General features: G+C 40.7%; 1 protein-coding gene and 1 pseudogene across 1 annotated transcript in view; one reads left to right on the top strand and one right to left on the bottom strand.

Annotated features, from left to right (window-relative positions):
- LOC127673293 (uncharacterized) overlaps positions 1-9,614 on the top strand; it is an 882,259-nt gene extending 872,645 nt beyond the window's left edge. The window contains exon 8 of the mRNA XM_052168860.1: positions 9,147-9,614. Within this exon, the coding sequence (XP_052024820.1) occupies positions 9,147-9,283 (137 nt within the window). The 3' untranslated portion in view covers positions 9,284-9,614. The remainder of the gene's footprint in view (positions 1-9,146) is intronic.
- Positions 9,615-15,568: 5,954 nt separating this feature from the next.
- Positions 15,569-17,014, bottom strand: LOC127672335 (vomeronasal type-1 receptor 1-like; annotated as a pseudogene).
- Positions 17,015-18,582: the final 1,568 nt, after the last annotated feature.

Below are 18,582 nucleotides of genomic sequence, written 5' to 3'. Positions count from 1 at the left end.
CCTGTGTTTCCCATAATGTGTCTCTGTGATTTGTCATTTATTCACAAAAGCCTGCTGGTTGCCAGACGCTATACTTGGTTCTAGAGACACACAAACACTTGGCCAAGGCTCCTTCCTAGGGAAGCCTATGGCTCAGAGAAGGAACAGTCTATCCTTGATTGCCACAGGATTCTGTCTGTGTCCCTACATACCCACACTATGCCGCAGAAGCAAAAACAGTGGGGGCAGAGCCAGGGGGTTGGTTCCAAATTCTAGTCACAACAAAGCCAAGCCAGGGAGTGTTTTGTTCAAATGACCCAGGTAGATAAACGAGGCCAGCACAGGCCGTCATGACACCACACACCTCTAGAACACCCTAGCGGTGCTAGGAGCCTGTGATGTCACCGGGTATTTTCTTCCCTTCCTTTGCAGATGTTGCTAAGGGGCGGCCAGTTTCCCTGTGATCTCCCTCAGATGACAATCTGCATGCCCTTCCTGCTCTGGTGACACTCTTGCCAGCTCTCTGCACAGCTATGCTCATTTCAAGCCTCACATTGGTTAATTTTACTCTAAAATGTATGCTGTATCTTTTGAAAAGAGCTTTATACCATATGGAGTATTTTGAAATTTACAATGTATGAAGCTTGTAATTTGAGAATTGAAAAACTTTTTTTTAAAAAAAATTACTGCTCATAAGAAGAGGAAATAAGCTCCTCATTCCCTGGAGTCAGTCCATAGAATTCAGAAGGGCTGGCTTTTGTTTTATGTGAAATCTCAGCCATTCATTTATTTATCAGATATCGATAAGATCCTTCACAGTTGCTCTGCATTGTGCTGAGCAACAGGGTGTAAGACAGGCTCATTTCTGGGAATAAGGGAGAGACGCCCATGCTCAGCTCTAGGATGGGAAGGCTTCTACAAATGTCTTTTATTTTTTGTAACAGAAATGGATTCAAAGGTAGTGGGAATCTATTAAAATGAATTACTAAATCTGCAGTCTACTATATGCAGAGAGAGGATGGCTAAGAGCCTGACACAGTAATTCACAAGCAAGAAGAGGCATTGTTATTTTTATTCAAAATAAACAATGCACCAGGGGGTTGCCTTCAGGGCCATTTGCCTTATGTGTTATTTTGTAACACACCTCTTGGGGTAGCCTAAAAGTCATGACCCTGATATAGCTACATTTATTGTCTATATGACCATTCTCCTTTTGTCAAACCCCAGGTGTGCTCTGAGACTCTGAGACTAAATTTGACAATCCCTTATCAAAAGCTGGATTAAGCTTGGCCGATTGAGCCTGGAATGGGTGGATATCTGCAGTAGAGCCCTTAGCAGCGGTTTTCTTCACTTAGGTGCATTTAAAAGTTCATGACAGAAAACAGCTTATCTAAAGCCATCCTTATCAAGCTTGGACGCTGTTCTCTTGGCCCTGGACAAAAGCCATCCAGAGCCAAGCACAGTGAGAAGACAGACTTCTGGCTTCTAACAAGATCAGAGATCAGGGAGCTGCTGCAATGCCTGGCCCTTTCTCTGGACTTCTAGTGATTTTGACATGCATTATCCTTTACAATCATTTAACTGGGGCTATTCTCCTATAGTACCACTTCACCTGACAACAGAACTCCTTACCTATGACCTTAGGTGTCCTTTGGTAATCAAGTGAACACTTGTGATGATGGTATGAAAATTATTCTACATCAACGGATAACCTTGAGATTGGCCAGAAAAACCAGCTCCAGCATTTTGGACCAAATATAAGTTAGCTTTAAATATTAAATATTGACCAAGGAAAAGACTTTGTTCAGGACCATTTCCTGGAATTTTCCAGCTGAGAACAGCCTCAAAACCATGTGTTGTAGGGGGTTATAAGGACAAACATATAAGACATTATTTTCCCAATTGATTTAGTGATTTTCTAAGAATTATAACTTCCAGCATTCCAGGAAGTTACCTGGTCCCTGGGCAGGTGTGGCATACAGGTTAATTTTCTGCATTACACAACCTGGATTTGTTGTCATCATAATCTCTTCACCACTATCCATTGTTCCTCTAGTAAGTAATGTGATGTTATTCATATATTATAAATGAGGTACTGCATGTCAAGTAATGGGTATAGACAAAATTTCTACTGCTATGATCCATTACTAGCTTAAGTCCATTCTCAATGGATTTAAATGAAATATGTGTGTGTGTGTGTGTGTGTGTGTGTGTTTGTGTATAAAATATACCATATTATAATATATGTGTTTTTTTCTATAAATGGATATATATGATCTATTTATGGTATTAAGTGCTTATGTTAAACTGATAAAATGATTTCTATTTGAATAGATGGATATGTTTTAATTGGAAAACACTGGATTTTCTTATATTTATAAGATTCTACACTAATAGGCTAGTTCAATAGTACATATGTAAATCTTTCTGTTTAGGAAAAAAATAAGAGCAGGCTGATTTATTAAGGCAGCCTATTTTGGTAAGTTCAGCTTCTCATTCCTATGAAGCTCTGTGACCTGAACAGGGGCCTATTTCTTTCAACCAGAACACTTGGTGACTTTCCAGATCTAGTAAAAATATTTTAAACATCTATAAATTACAGAGAAACAATGTGGAATTAGGAAGAAATAACAATTCTTTTGAGGAAAGTAGAAGAAAGAACATCTGGAATTTGAAAAGGAAAGTGTGGCTGGAATTTCCAAGCCCAATAATCCCTTATAAAAAGAACACACAATCTAGCTATTATAATTATAAGCTGTATGGCTAGACTGGGCCGGAACAAGACGATACTAACTTATTCCCCAGCTATAAGGACCCCTTCCTACTTGTGGTATCTCCTGGCTACATGGTTCTCTCATTGTGCATTCTCCTCCTGTGTCCTCTCTCCTTCCCCTCTAGTCCTCTTTTCCTTCTCTACCTGCCCCCAGTATTGAACCTCCAGTCCTATCTTCCCCTCCACTGCTCAGTCCCAGACTCTATCCTTTATTGACCAGTTAAAATGGGGATAAGATTCATACCTCAGCACTTGTTGGACTGCCAGTCTGGGGCAGCAATCCCTCCTGAGGAAGCAAAATTAACATCAGACTGTTAACCAACCCACAGCAGGACTGAACAAAAACGGAGTGTTGTATGGGGGAGTTAGAAAGGAGAATGCAGTGGATGGGCAATTACTGAATGCAGGAGAGGATGGGGGACTTCACAGGACATCTTGGGGCCTAGAGGAGAAACAGAGTCCTGCTGGAGAAGAAAAAAGGAATGAGCAAGTGAAGAATGTCAGTGCCTGTAGGCTCCTTGTGGGCAGACAGAGGAGGCAGCCCCATGTGGGTGGAAAACATGGACAGAAAGCAGAACAACCCCTTCCAGAGGACTTGAAGGGCTTTGAACGCAACAGCAAACCCTTGGGATTTCTATCTGTAAGTCATTCTGAGCCTTGGAGTACCATGATTTGTTCTGTCTTTCCCGGGGTCCTGGGAATAGAAGGAAATCATAAAAATAATTAAACTAAAAATTTAAAAATAATTGGAGAGGGAAAGAAAGTTTAGCCTATTATATAAAGGAGAAGCCATAATAACACCACACCTCCTAATAGTGCCACTCCCTATGGGACAAGCATTTAAACCCATGAGCCTATGAGGGCCATTCTTATTCAAAGCATCACAGTGGATAAGTCTTCTGTCAGGAGCCAGCCCCAGCAGAGGTGTTTCTTTCTTCTTGGTTCTTCTTGAGGCAGCAGAAGGTGGAAGTGCATCAGAGGGGGTAAGACTTTGTCTTATGGAAAATTTAGAGTTGCTGCATAATAAAAGGCTTACTTATCTAAGTCTAAGTTACTATGCTAATGTAGCTGACCTGCCTTCTGCTTTCCTCTGAAGCTAGAGAGTCTCAGGCACTTAGCACTTCACCCTAAAACAGCAGGAGATTAAGGACAGAATTAGTTGCTAGAGTCTTTTCCCCATTGTTCAGATGCCTCTTGCTTGTCAGTCTAAGGAGGAAGTTAGAAGCAATAAACTTCTATTGAACCAGGAGAAGAGAATAACACTTGCAGAAAGAAAAACTTTTACATAAGTGAATATGCATAATCTCACAGAAATTTATACACAGCTTCAAACATAACAGAGATTTCATTTCCACATTTTCACACAAATTCATACCTACATGCACATCTGATCCCAGCTTGCATACATTCTCACAATTTCACACTAACACAAGTTTACAACAGAGAATGTTTACATGCATATCCATTAGAAGTAATTATCTAGCTAGACATCTATCATTTGTCTTCTCTACAGGTTCATAGAAAGTTTAAAACCATAACACACACACACATGCATACATTCTCACAATCACATACTTACACACACATCCATACTTACATATGCATATGGAGCAAAAGACCAGCACTGGTGCAGAAAGAACTCACTCATTCTGGATGAAAAATATTTATTGCATTGAGAAGGAAAAAGTCACCCTTTTAATGCTATGAATTAAATCCATGTTTGTAAAAAAAAAAAAAAAAAAAAAGTCTAAGCCTGTTTTGTCCTTACCATGGGACCTGTCCTCTCCTATGGCAAGGCGAAGCCTGCCTGCTCCTTCTGTTCTCTGCAACATCTTTTTTTTCTTCTTTCCCTCTGCATCCTGCACATTGTTCTCTTAGTTATTTTATGTTACCTATAGTTTCTAAGTTATTCTACTCTCCATTCTCCTATTCTCCTTCTAATCTTGTTCTCTTATGACTAAAAACTTCTCCTCAGTTCAGTTCTTCTCTCAGCTCTGTTCCTCAAACCTAAATTCTTCTTTTCTCTCTTCTCTTTGTCTTCAGCCCTTAAAACATCTTTCAGAATACATAATCACACGTTACAAAGTTCATCATAAGTTCACACAAAATATCAAATCACCGATTGAAATAAGGAGTTTACAAAAGAGAATGTTTACATGTATATCCATTAGAAGTAATCATCTAGCTAGACATCTATCATTTGTCTTCACTACAGGTTAATAGGAAGTTTAAAACCATGACTAAGTTAAAAGTGAAATTTCGTATAGATAAACCCAGTCAATATTTTATCTTCTGTCCTAACACCTATAATAAATCCTAGTTCCCTTTTTATGACCTTTGGTTGTATTACAACCTCTTGGCTCTGTGTAGGAGAATGTCTGGCTGCCATCTAAGAGTACTTAATAAAAGGGCTTAAAAGGGGAGAGTATAGGGGGTTAGGTGAGTGTGGGTAGGCGGCGTTGAGGAAGGTGTCCAGGCGGGCCCTTGCCTGGGCACCTCTGTGCCTGAGGGACCACCCCCCCACACACACACACACAGGCATGGTATAAAATAGAGTTTATTCAGAGTAGGGGATGGAAGTTAGTGGTAGAGAGAGAGGCAGAGAGAGAGAGAGAGAGAGAGAGAGAGAGAGAGAGAGAGGGAGAGGGAGAGGGAGAGGGAGAGGGAGAGGGAGAGGGAGAGGGAGAGGGAGAGAGAACAGAGAGAGAGAGAATAGAGAGAGTTTAGTGGAGGCCGGCCATGACCACGTGGAGGGAGGAGGAAGAGCCCCAGGGGCAGAGAGGTGAGAATGTGGAAGAGCTGAGAGCAAAAAGAGAAAGAGGAGGAGCAAGTAGCCCCTCTTATACTGGACCAGATCTCTGGGGCAGGGCATACCTGGCTATTTCCAGGTAGGTGTGGGGTGGAGCTTAGACAGAACCCCAACACTTAACTGTGACACTTGGGAGACTGGCAGACTTTTCATTGCAGTTTTGACTATCAGAAAAGGACCTAATAGAAGTTCCACTATTAAAGAACTTAATAATCACAGATAAAATTTTAGGAATTGTTATAGCATCATCAATAAAACTTGTCATCTATTTGTCTGCATAGCAACACTATAAGACAGTACATCTTTGTGGATCTACAGAGATCTGCTCCAAAGGGGTGTGCTGTTTTAGATTGAGTCGGTTTATCAGAAACATTGCTGGAGCCACTCTTGGTGTATGCTTTTAATCCTATCAAGTGAACATCAGTGAATTCCTGGCCAGCGTGGTCTACATAGAGAATTTCAGAAGACCCTGTCTTAAAAAAAATTAGGTGATGTTATATGGTGATGCTTTTTAAGATTTAATGCATAAGTGATTAAAGAACAAATGTTATATAATTAAAATTCCATGAAAAAAATCCATTACATGACCTTAACATCCTTTTGTACTTAGAGAAACAATTCAATTTCTTTTTCTCACAGGAAAAACAGTGGCTCTGTCAGCAACCATGGCACAGGAAGGTCACCTTTTCATCGTGGTGCTAACATCCAACTGGAGTGGCAGTATTACCAAAATAAAATCCTGAAAGGAGAAGCAGGTACACATGAGTGTTTAAAAGCCATGGTAAGCTCAGGATGTTGCTGGTGGTGTTGGTACCTTAGAAGTACAAGTAGAATTAGAATAATTAACAATTTGAAGTTGAAGGTTTTAAGGATGCTAGTGACTGTAGAGAGAATATCTTGTGTATTGTACTAAAAGAAAACTATGGCCTATAGGAAAGTGTAGAATACAAGATGAGACATTCAGAAGGCAGAAAGAATTCTGGGATAGAGCCAGGGATGAGATATTTGCCTGGGAAAATGTGACGAGACTGACACATGGTACCTGAGCCCAGGTAAGTAGTCATATGTCAGAAAGTAGATTTGAGTAAGTGGGTTATAATGCACTGTGGCCTAGTCAGAGAAGACTAGCTATAAGGCCAAGATATTTGTAAGTATACATATTTTGAGTCTGAGTTTTATTTCTGGGAGCATGGGGCTGGGAAGAAGCCCTAGGTCCAAACTTCTACAAGTGACAACTTGAATCACAACAAAATCTAAATCTGAGCAGATGACCAGTGCATAGTTATGTTTTCTGGAATTGGATGATGGTGTTTTCCTGAAACCCAATCTACTGTGTATAAATTTAGATTGGGATTGTAAAGCATGGTGTGAATTGTTTTCATATTAACTAAATAAGTTATTAGCCATTTGGCTTATGTCACAGTGAAGACACTGAAGTTTGTGTTCTTCATTATTTTTAAGAATTTAAAGGTAGACACGGTGGTACCTAATCCCAGTCTTTGGGAGATAGCACCAGGAGAACAGTATTTTCAAGGGAAGGCTACAGAGTAGGGAAACCCTGATTTAAGAAAGGACACAACCTCTTTTGGAACCAGAATCTAAATGCCTCATTTGAGTGAACTTGTTTTTTAGAAGAAATATTTTCATAGCTGTCTTAGAAAACTAGTCTCTTTACATTCATAAGACCTTTATGTAGTTTTTATTCCTTGCATTACAATTTGAAAGAAATTGGAAATTCTTTCTCATTGGTTTCCTTGTGGAATAAATTGTTAAAACCACAAATCTTTAAAAAAAAAATCATTCTTTTAGAGAAGCATTTACCAGAAGACCGATATATAGCACAGTAGAAAGGATCTAGAGTTTGGTTTTATCCAAGTTACTTTGGTTCCCTGTTTTGTCAGATATAAAACACTGGGATTATTTTATAAAAGACCCAGATGAGGCAAAACAGAGTCTGGGCATCTGGATTTCTTTTCTGGAATTAGTCTTTCTTGATTGTAATCATCTGCTTACACATTGTATTGGGAAACATAATTGTAGGCACACATTTATACTTTATCTATCTATCTATCTATCTACCTACCTATCTATCTATCTATCTATCTATCTATCTATCTATCTATCTATCTATCTATCTATCTATCAGTTTTTCAAGTTTTCTAAGGCTTTTATTAGCTGTTATCTGTTTTCAGAAAATTTTGAGAGTTAGTGATTTTTGTCAGTATATCATGGGGTAACTTCCTGAACTTGTTTAGGCCTTGCTTCATTGTTTGTAGTTAGTTTCTTAAGCACACCTTTGTACAACGTTGCTTTATCTTTCTGGATTTTTTATATGGTATTATTTTTTAAAAAAGATTTATTTATTTTATGTATACGAGTACACTGTAGCTGTCTTCAGACACACCAAAAAGGGACTTTTGATAACATTGCAGATGGTAGTGAGCCACCGCGTGGTTGCTGGGATTTGAACTCTGGACCTCTGAAAGAGCAGTTGGTGCTCTTAACCACTGAGGCATCTCTCTAGCCCCTCTACATGGTATTATAAAAAGATAAAAACTTGAGTTCTAGAAAGCAAGAAATGTGTAGCTGAAGGAAGTACACAGTACTAGTGGCATGTTGAACACTAAGTAAATACTTCCTGAACATCTGTCAAAATGAGAAAAACCCTCAGATGTATATATTTAATAGTCTCTAAGTTCCTTTGTTGCACAGTCTGGTGGGTGAGTCTAAGTTGGCTGATTGTTTAAAAAGTCTGCATCGAGATTTTGGCCTTGGTAGGCACTTGTTCTTTGAAAGTAGCAAGGAGCCGGCGATCTTCTTTTGTCTTGCTTTCCATCACTGTCTGTTCTTTGCCTCTTTCCAGCCACTGGGTTTTATAATATTTAACAACCTTTTATACTTAAGTCTCCTTCATTTCTAAATCTGAGCAGATGATCAGAAGCCAAATATTAGAGGAAATGTTTGAGTTCCACTTGCTATTGAAAATTGATGAAAGGAGATTTTCCTCTCCTTAAAAAAAAGTGGCTATAATAACTTGATAATATATTCTTGTTTTAACATTATGATGTATGTTTTTGTATCTTAAGCACTTTAACCCCTTTGGCACTTGTGAAAATATTTGCTATTCATAAAACAACTAGATACTCTTTTATTAAGTTTGCAGCCAACCCTGTCTAGAAATTGTCTTCCAATGCCTTTTACTTTTCATGGTATTTCATTCTATGGGTCAATATTAGACATAGCATCAAAATTAAATGTACTAAGAGTCAGTTTAGAAGTTAGGCTCTGGACTGAGCAGACATGTACAGACATGTACGCAGAGACCACCTGAGTATAAGATTGTTTGGGACACAGCCCCCCAGGGCCCCACCTGCACCTAGGAGCTGTGCTGTGCTGCTACAGCCTTCTGTGCACCTAATCAGAATTTATTTAACTTTTAAAGTAGTTTCTCTGTATGTCTAGAATAAAATAAAAATAAATTTCTGAGAATGAGAAAGCCACCAGAGTGGCTTTCCTAGGTTTTGCTTTGATGTTGGAAATAGGATTGTGCTGATGAAATAACTTACTGGGGCTTCTTGTTTCCAGACAGGAAAACTCGAAGATCTCAGGGAAGTCTGTTTTTTGAAGTGTTCAGGAACGAGAGGTGTTTTATTATCTTTAGTGTGATGTTTTCTACCATTTTTGTACGAGGAGTTTTTCCTGTGTTGAATTTTGGTTCTTAAGTTGGAAAGTAAAGCAACCTAGTAATATTCTTCATTCCTACCTTTGCTCTCTTTTTTTAATGTGTTGTTTTCCCTTTATTGTTTATGAAAATGAAACCATATCTTTGTAATAATAAAAACTTTGAGGTGATGCATCAAATTATTCTAATAAACTTATGATTGTGCCTATGTAAATTATATTTCCATAGTACTAGTTATTTTTACTTAGCATTTGTCCTTGGCAAAATGGCTTTTTGTAATTCCTTTTATATCTCAGTCTCAACTTTAAGTCAGGATATTAAGCCTTGTGTCTGACAGTTAAAAATAAACATGAAACACTGCTTGTCTTTTTAACATTTGTCCCAAAATTTAATAATTAATAAATTACTCTGTATGGACTACGTTCCAGGAGTCTTTGCTAAGTGGTTTCCCTTTTGATATTGAGAAGCAGCATATAAATTGGCACACTCAGCAAGAAACAGATTTGTAGAGATAATAATGGTACTTGGTTGGGTTACATGGTAGGAAAGGAACCGGGATTTTCACTTACTTCCTTTTCATTCATAACCCAGGTCCTAACTCTTTTGTGGGCTATATTTTAAAAGAACAGAGTTTTTGCATTTTTGCCATACATTTGTAGGTGTTTTTTCTTCCAAATCACTGGCAGTTTTTCATTATTTCTGCCTAAGACAATATCTGTTTCCTGGAAGCTATACTCATGGGTGTTTAGAGGATGCTGGAATTTGGACTCCAGGCCTCATGATTGCACAATAAGTTCTTTTAACCTGGGGACCATCTGTCTAGTCCCCAGAACAATAGTTTATAAAGAGTTTAATATAGATTTAAACATGGAGATTAGGGAGGAGAAACACATGTAAGCATGATAGGCATGAGATAAGGAGAGGTAGATGTGGGGAAGTGAGCTATGTAAACCAAAGACAGAAGTGAGTCTGGGCCAACAAGAGATGATGTGAAAAACCTTTAATTAGTTAATTAATTAATAATTACATTAATTTATTCTGTGTTCATATGTGTGTGTTAGTGTGCATTTATAGAGGCCAGAGGATAGTGACTGGGCAGTTTATTGTCCTACCACATGGGTTCTGGTGATCGAACGTGGATCCTCATGTTTACTAACAAGTGCTTTAACCCCCTTTAAAATTACATTTATTATTTGTGTATGTGGGGGTGGGCAGGAGTTGTATATGTGGATGGTGTAGAAATTATTTAATCCCAACTCCGTTTTTTACCCTGCCTTTGACCACTTAGTTCTCAGACAAACATTGCACACAACCTTTCTATGTACAATTGGCCTTAATCAGCACAAGAGCTGGGCAGATTGTGCACCTCTCGCTGTTGTCTATTTCCCACTACTAATCCCATGATAGAATGTGCCATGTTTCATTTGGACGGCTCTTATTTACAGGTAGCCAACCCACATGGTCTTTATTTTACGACTCACCTAACCCATGGTGTCTTCCCCCTTGTGGTTCTTCTCTGATGCTGGAAGTCCTGGGATGCTAAACCCTGCCTGCATGGGTTTCTTCTGCCCAGCTATTGACTGTTGTCATCTCTATTCACCAATCAGAAATAATTTGGAGGCAAGGTCACATAGCCTCACTTGGATCTACCTGTGCACTTTCTTGTCTCTGGGGCAATACATACAACAGACCAAACCTCATCAATAGAGGTCCCAGGTATTGGACAGGTTATATCAGACTTGGCTGCAAGAACCTTTACCCATTGAGCTCTCTTACTGCAGTGGATGAAAATCCTTTTACAGGATAGTTTGGTCCTGTGGCCCTGCACATGTAAGCTTGCGTGTGGAGACCAGAGGACAACCTTGGATGTCATTCTTCAGGTGCCATCCACTGTTTTTTGTAAAACAGGATTTTTGATTGGCTTTGAATTGGATAGGTAGGCTCAGATGGCTGGCTAGGGAGGACATGGAGTCTCTGTCTCCCTGGCACAAGTGTGTGCCACCAAACCAGATTTTATTATTGTTGTTATTATTATTATTGTAATTGGCTTCTTATGTTTGGACTGAGTATCTGACTCAAGGCTTTCCATGAGAGCAGGAGGCCCACCATTCACCAAATCATGAGGCACCCCATGATCAGGAAGAGTGTGGTATGTTTACCACTTCCATGCAGATTTTCCCAGGTACCCCAAGCCCCAGAACTGTCACGACCATGAGAGTCATCACATACAAGCCTGACAGGAATATGTCCTCCTGCAATCCCCAAGAGCAGCTCTCTGGATCCCTGCAGTCTCCCAAGAATGTAACACTCACAGGCTCCTCCTCTGGGGATACCTTTCAGAAAGAGACCCTTATGGAGGAAAATAACCTCACCCAGGAAGTGGCCATCAATCAGGAAGAAGCTGTCCATTGGAAAGCTGTGGTCATTCAGGAAAAGCCCATTTCTGATGGCCAGCCTCAGGGTGCAAGCTGAGCTTCCCCTCAAACCTGGCAATACCACTGCAAGGGCAGGAGGAAGACAATCATGAACGGCCTCCAAAATCTCTGCTGCTGCTGCCGTTCTCCCACAAGAACCCTGCTCCAAGGAAAGAAGCTGGATCCTGGAGTCCTTCCCAGGATCAGGTGGATGCAAGTCCTCATTCATTTATTCCTTACTCTGTCTTGTCCTTTGTGAGAAATGAAGAGTGCGCCCCCTTGTGGCACATTTAGGAACTTAATATTCTGTCACTTCAGAACAATTCAATAGAAACCCCTGAAAGACCACCTCATGGTTTCTGAGCCTGAAGTGGAGAGCAGAGATGCTGAGAGCAGGGAGAGGGGAGGGTGAGGGCATAGCCAAAGGAAACAGAGAGTCACTGGCAAGCCAGATGGGTGCTGTGGCCAGGCAGCAGCCCAGTATGACCTGTGTGTTTTCAAGTCATTAAGACACTCCCTCCTGTTTCATTCTGCTTTTAAGTCTGGAAGAGGACCAGCCCCAGCTCCATGACTTGTGAGTCATGGGTGGGGTTCAGTCTGGCTGGGAATCAGATAGCGCCTTAGGGAGGCCAGGCCAGATGTCCAGGAGCCAGTGTGGTCACAGGCCCATTCGGCGCAGGAAGACATGTGCACAGCAGCCCAGACCTGTCCAGGTAAAATCCCAGGCAGGCAGGTCTGGCTTTTCACAGGGTCATGCTCAGTGGAGTGGGCTGAGGTGCAAAAGTGCCCCAGAGTTGTCTGCAGAACAGTAGCCCTGTGTCCTCTCCTCCAGCCTGAGTAAACATCAGAGTGGATCGACGGGAAGTGTCTGTCCTTTGCTCTGTTTCTCACAGTGAGCATGGTATTCTTTATAATCTTTCCTTAGAGAAGCCTCCCTAGCCAGCCTGTCCAACCTTCCCTAAAATGGGTTCCCAAGTTGAGAATGAGGCCTGCAGTGTCTCTGTGGGTGTCCTCTACAAAACAGCCTACTGCCAACCTTTTACAAACCCCACCCACACTTATTCCCCTGCCAAAGCCATGATAGTTCACATGACTTGAGTCCTCAGACCTAACTCAGAGCAAAGTTTATGAAAACCACAGCTGTGGGGTGACTCCAGGGGCAGCTGTGCCCTCTCTCTCCACCATTTCTACCCTGGAGTTCCTCACCTCCTGCCTTGCTACGCTTCTTCCTTCCAGGCCACCATTTGCCTTATCAACCGGAAGTCAGACACCCCACCAAGTTCCACACTGTGTGAGAATGATGGCTATTGTGACCAGGGTGAATCTAGAGACCCTTCTGATGAGCAGCAACCTGCTGTGCAGCTGGAGTCCAGTCTCATCTCAGCTGCAAGTCTCTACCTGGAGCCTGCACTCAGCTGGACACATCTGAAGATTGCTTCCATTCCTTTGAGTGTGTGCACATTTCTTGTTCTTGCCCAGGTAAGCAGGTGTGTTCTGACTAGCAGCTGTGGAGCTAACCTCATGTAACTTCTCTATGCTTCATGATGGACAGAAGAGAAGGCACAAGTGACTACAAGCCTGAGCCCAAACATGCAGCAGAGGGAAGTGGCAAGATGGGGCTTCATTCTGCTGTTTCAACATTTAGTGCCCTCTCTCCTTGGGCAATCTCACCTGACTCACATTTGGTCATTTCTAGGGAGTTTGCGGATTTTAATTAAGACTAGATGTCAGAGCTATGGTGAAGGTGTATGCATATCATCTCATGTCTGAAGGCTCAGTAGGCCTGTCTCCTGTGTAAGAGACTAGTCTTATGGTCAAGACCAGCCTGTACATATAGAGAAAAAGAGTCTAGTTTGGGTGGCAGTGTGAATCCTAAAAACAACAAGAACGATGACGACGACAACAGCAACAACAGGATTAGTGATATAGCTTAGTATCAGTAGCATGCAGGAGTCCCTGTGTTCTAGGCCAACATCAAATCAATGTGGTGTCTATGGCAAGAAACCTAGGATTGAAGGGTAGAAGCAAGAGGACCAGACACTCAGCATCATCCTCCCCACAGGGAGTTTGAGGACAGTGTAGAATGACTGACACTCTTTAAAAAGATACACCATCCCACCCAGCCCCAAATCTTAGTACTCAACTCTGAGAAAAGTGACTTGGCAGCTCATAACAACCACACATTTCCCGTGAATCAGAAGTCCCCTCTGTGACAGAGAAGAAAACTGGGCATCCATATGTGCAGTAATTACTTCCTGTGGCTCATATCTGGAGTCGGCCTGAGGATTGAGTTTGTCCCTGGTGCACAGCACTGAGGAGCTGTGAAGTAAGAACTTCCTGCCTGCCCTGTGGGAGGCGCTGAAGAGCTGTGCAGCCAGCACTCCCTGCTGGCCCTTTTGGAGGCACTGTGTAGTTGAGTGGTCCCTGTTCCCTGATAGTCCCTTAGCAGGAAATAAGAAGGAAGTTTTGAGGGCATGGGGGCCCCAAACTTTGCCAATAAGGAAGTCAGGAATTCTGCTGGCCTTGCAGCCAGTTAGAAAGTGATGGTGTACTGTCCCCTTGTGGCTGCTCTGCATTAGCACTTTGTCCATGACCTCAGGAAAGCCTGTATTCAAGTAGGGGAAGAGAATCCTTCCTTAAGTGCGGCTTGTTCCAACTAGCTCATAATTCAGTTATCACATTTATACTAATCTGACACACGGCTAGTTTCCTCTCCTCTATTTTGCAGTAAGACTTCCTGAGTGTCTTAGAAGAAAATCTCCCTATACCAGACTTCCTCCCTCTGTTCAGAAGTCCACCTTACAAATCTGCACTTCGATAGAGGTCATGGGCTTTTTATTTTAACAAATTTCTATTAACATTTTCTTAGACAGGCATAGAAGGACAGAGACACATCATCACACATTGTACAAAAACATCCCTAATAGCTATGAAAAGCAAAAAGTGGAAGGATGGAGTTTTCCCTTCTTAGCTGTCACTGTGCCAAGTCAGGTAAAAGACCTGGATCTGTGAGTCAGTTGTAAGAATTTCCCATGACCATAAATGGTGCTGTTTCATTAATTCCATCCCCCAAAGAGGGGAGTTTTATTTGAAGTTAGTTTTATTACACAGGAGTTTAATTTCATAATCTGCATGATTTTTTATGATGAGATATTTCCCATGATAGAAAAGGAAAAGAAATACCTGATCAAGAGAAGAATATTTCAGAGGCTTTGCAGCTATCAGGGGATTCCATAGTGTCCCAAAATATCACCTTACTGCAGGTTTAAGAGTTCAGGTAACTATCCTAGCAGTATTTTTTGGCTGCCATGTAACTGTTTTACCCCCTTTTGTGGAGAAAAAGTTAGAAGGTTTTTGCCAATGCCCACATGGACTGTTGGGGTTCAGGTAGAGGTTTGGGGAGTAACATGGCCGGATGATTTCATTGTCCTTTCCATGCCTCTGAACCAGACTTGATTGCATAAATCAAAACAAAATAGAAAAATCAGCCTGAGGGACCTCAGATTATGGTGGCTTGGGGTCTTTGGGATGATGTCAAAGGTTGGCATGAACTCATCCAGTCCTGCTTGAACCAGAGATCCTGTTGGATCCTCATAGTGTGCCAGTTTCTGCCCCAAGTCTGCTCTGCCCTTGGGATATAATGGTACCACAGCCCACCTGCTTTACCTGAAGCACCGAAGCTTAGCCTGGTAGATGGTTTAACAGGATCTCAGCCAATGTGACTTCAGGATAAAAAACCTTCTCTGGAGACAATTTATATTGAATTAGCTCTCTTTATTAGGGGTGAAGAATGGCTGTTAAACCCTGGTGTGTGGGGAGTGTTTTGTGTTGAGTGTACATCATTTCCAGAGGCTGAGGTGCTTGAAATTCATCAGTCACATGAAGAAGAACTCGCACTGATAGTTGGGCTTGTCTTAATAAGGAGATAGGAAGTTTAAGGCAAAACCTGGCCACCAGGATCCATGACTATATTGCATGGCAGACGTGGAAGTTGTACAGGCTACATACAAGGGTCCAACTCTGGAGAGGAGGGAACAGTCCTACTCCTTCCAGTCTCAGGCTTAGGTTCTCATGGGTTGGACACATCTTGACCTCACTCTCTTGCTCCAGACTTCTTACCCCAGTCATATGGCTTTGCAGCCCCACCATGAAGGGTCTTCAACAAGGACCCTTAGGATCCCTAAAGATCAACAGCAAGGGAGAAACGGTGGGCAAGCTTACAGTCAGAACTTCTTTGACATACCTCCCCCATAAATGAGTGTTCACAAAAGAAATGTGAAAGAAAGTACAAATACAGTCTAGAAGATAAAAGGTCACAAATGTGACCACCAGCATGACTGTAGTGTGGGCTGCTCTGGTCTCAGCATAGACTCTGAGCTTCTGATTGTGGTTGTGTATATAGTGCATTCTCTTGTGGTGTCTCTTCAGGTGAATCATCATAGAGAAAACTGGTCCAGATCATGATGCTGATAAATAAAATGTCCTGGGCAAACAGCAATAAGCTAATGCCAACACTGACAACAGAGAGGGATCAGATCCACTTACCTTTAGAATCAGTGCCATTGTGTCTTTTCTGTGGACCACTAGCATTCATTGGAATGTACGCATTATTTAAGACACTGAAAAACCAGCAACTGTAACAAAAATATGTCATGAACTTGGGGGTATTTCTCTGAGCATGACCCTTGTCCAATTACCAGGAACATGAGTGACAAACTGGTAGGTGGTCAGGGCACAGGTAGAACACATGTTTGTGCTTTGAGACACCATGTGAAAGAAGTATGAAAGTTTACCTGTGAGGTCAGTTGGAGGCTTCCTTGGAGCCAAAACTGTAATATGGTTTGGAAATGTCAAGAAGAGGAGACTGAAGGTATTGCCCACAGCTAAGTTTGATAGAATGACTTGAATGGGCCTCAGATGAGTGTCAGTCAAAATTGGAGATAAATTATGAAGAAACACAAGAATGTTACCCACAGTCCCAACCTCAGCCTGGCAAAGCAAAAGTATCTGAAGAGCCACTTCTTCTGTAGTATTCAGGGTTTTATTTTGAGATAACATGGAGATAGCTTCATTGGATCAGGTAGGACACTGTTGTCTTCAAGAGTCTTCCCAATTATTTGAGATTTTCAATTGTTTTTGGAGTCTTTTATCTCAAGAATGTGGCCCTGCTTTGTCACTACAAGAGTTTTCTCTGAAAAAAACCAAGAATATTTAATTTACACTTATTTTGCTTCCTTTCCCTCATGATGGAATTGTGCATGTGATGGAACTCTATCTCTCATGTTCAACACCATAAACACATATTTCTACACATTATGGGTTCTGCATGTGTATACATGTATATCTGTAGACATGAGTGCATTTTTGCTCCATTGGAATTCAACATTATCTTTCAAAACAATGTGCTAAAAATAGTAATTTGTTGTTGAAGAGATGGTCCTAATCTGCTCATATTTGAGGAACTGTATTTATGCAGTTTTGATTGAACAAGCAGGCAGAACAATCATATTCATAAGATAATTAAATATTCCAAAATATAATTAAGAGATGGGGGCATGGGTCAGTGGTGAAGAGCACTGGCTCCTCTTCTAGAGGACCCACACTCCATTGCCAGCATCTACATGACCCTTGTAACTGTATGTAACTCCAGTTCCAGGGACCTGGCACCTTCACATTCATACATACCATCAAAACATGGAGATAACATGGAGATAGCTAAAAATATATAAACTAAAATATATAAACTAAAAATATATCAAATAATTTTAACAAATGATAATGAAAAATTAATATTCTTACTTTATATAAGAACTTGAATTAAGATCTTTATATAGAATGTTATAAAGAATGTTCCCTTAAAATAATCCAATCTGTGTTTATATACTTTTATAGCACTCATCATTGTTTAGAAAGAAAATATTTCTGAAAAAGTCAATAGCTTTCTGTTTATAAAGGACAATATTGATATATACCTGTAATATCTATTGTGAAGAAAACTGAGAGACCCAGGCATATCATTGATTCACAAATGTCCACATTTTAACTGTATTTCTAATGAATCTGATGCTGGAATTATATTGGATAAATGACCAGTTTTCATCAATCACAATCCAAAAACATTACTGTCACCTCTGTTAAAGTCTTTGCATACAGAGATTTTTTTAAAACTCAGATTTTGAATGCTCCTGTTTAGTCTCCAACTTACATGGTTTATGTTGATTTTTATAAAAACAATAAGCTTTTATCCAACAACTAAAAATCTGTCATATCACATATGAAAGTCACATTAAAAGGCATTTTCAGATGAGTGCTGCACCATGACATAGACATTTCTTTTGCCTAGAGAAATCATTGACAAAATTATGTAAACTGTGGAGACAAAAACAAATTCCTTCTAATGATTAATGTTGATTTCAGAATACACTGGACTGTAGGGAGGAGAATAGAACTTTAAACAGAAACATAAAGCTGCAGGAATCTTACCTACCACAAGGATGGGGTTTACTCACAGGGATGAAGGCCTGCTCCTAATCAGGTACTGGAGAAAAAGCTCTGATTTCATTTCCTGTTGAAGATCTTTTCAGTGTATCTGTTCCCTAAGACAGATCCAAAGGAATGGTGAAGTCTCATATCTTCCAGGAAATGTTGTGCAAATAGCTGAATGAGGTGAGATATCAGAGCCCACAAAGGGACAGACGTCGCTTACAGAGTCCAATACATTGTCATCTGTGTTGTTACTGGGCATGGCTTTATACAGCTTCTAGAATACCTCTAAATGGAAAACACATGTATCCCCAGTACAAATCAATATGCTTTCCTTCTAGTAATCAATGAGGCCCAAGAGTTTTCTAGGTCATAGTGGGTAGAACAGAGGTTAAAACAAGTTTCCTTACTTTCTTTGGGGAAATCTAAGTTCAGAATTGGT

The sequence above is a fragment of the Apodemus sylvaticus genome, chromosome 22 (assembly GCF_947179515.1).
Source record: "Apodemus sylvaticus chromosome 22, mApoSyl1.1, whole genome shotgun sequence".
Classification (NCBI taxonomy): domain Eukaryota; kingdom Metazoa; phylum Chordata; class Mammalia; order Rodentia; family Muridae; genus Apodemus; species Apodemus sylvaticus.
Note: the sequence above shows the minus strand (reverse complement) of the source record. Positions and strands in the feature narration are given on the sequence as shown.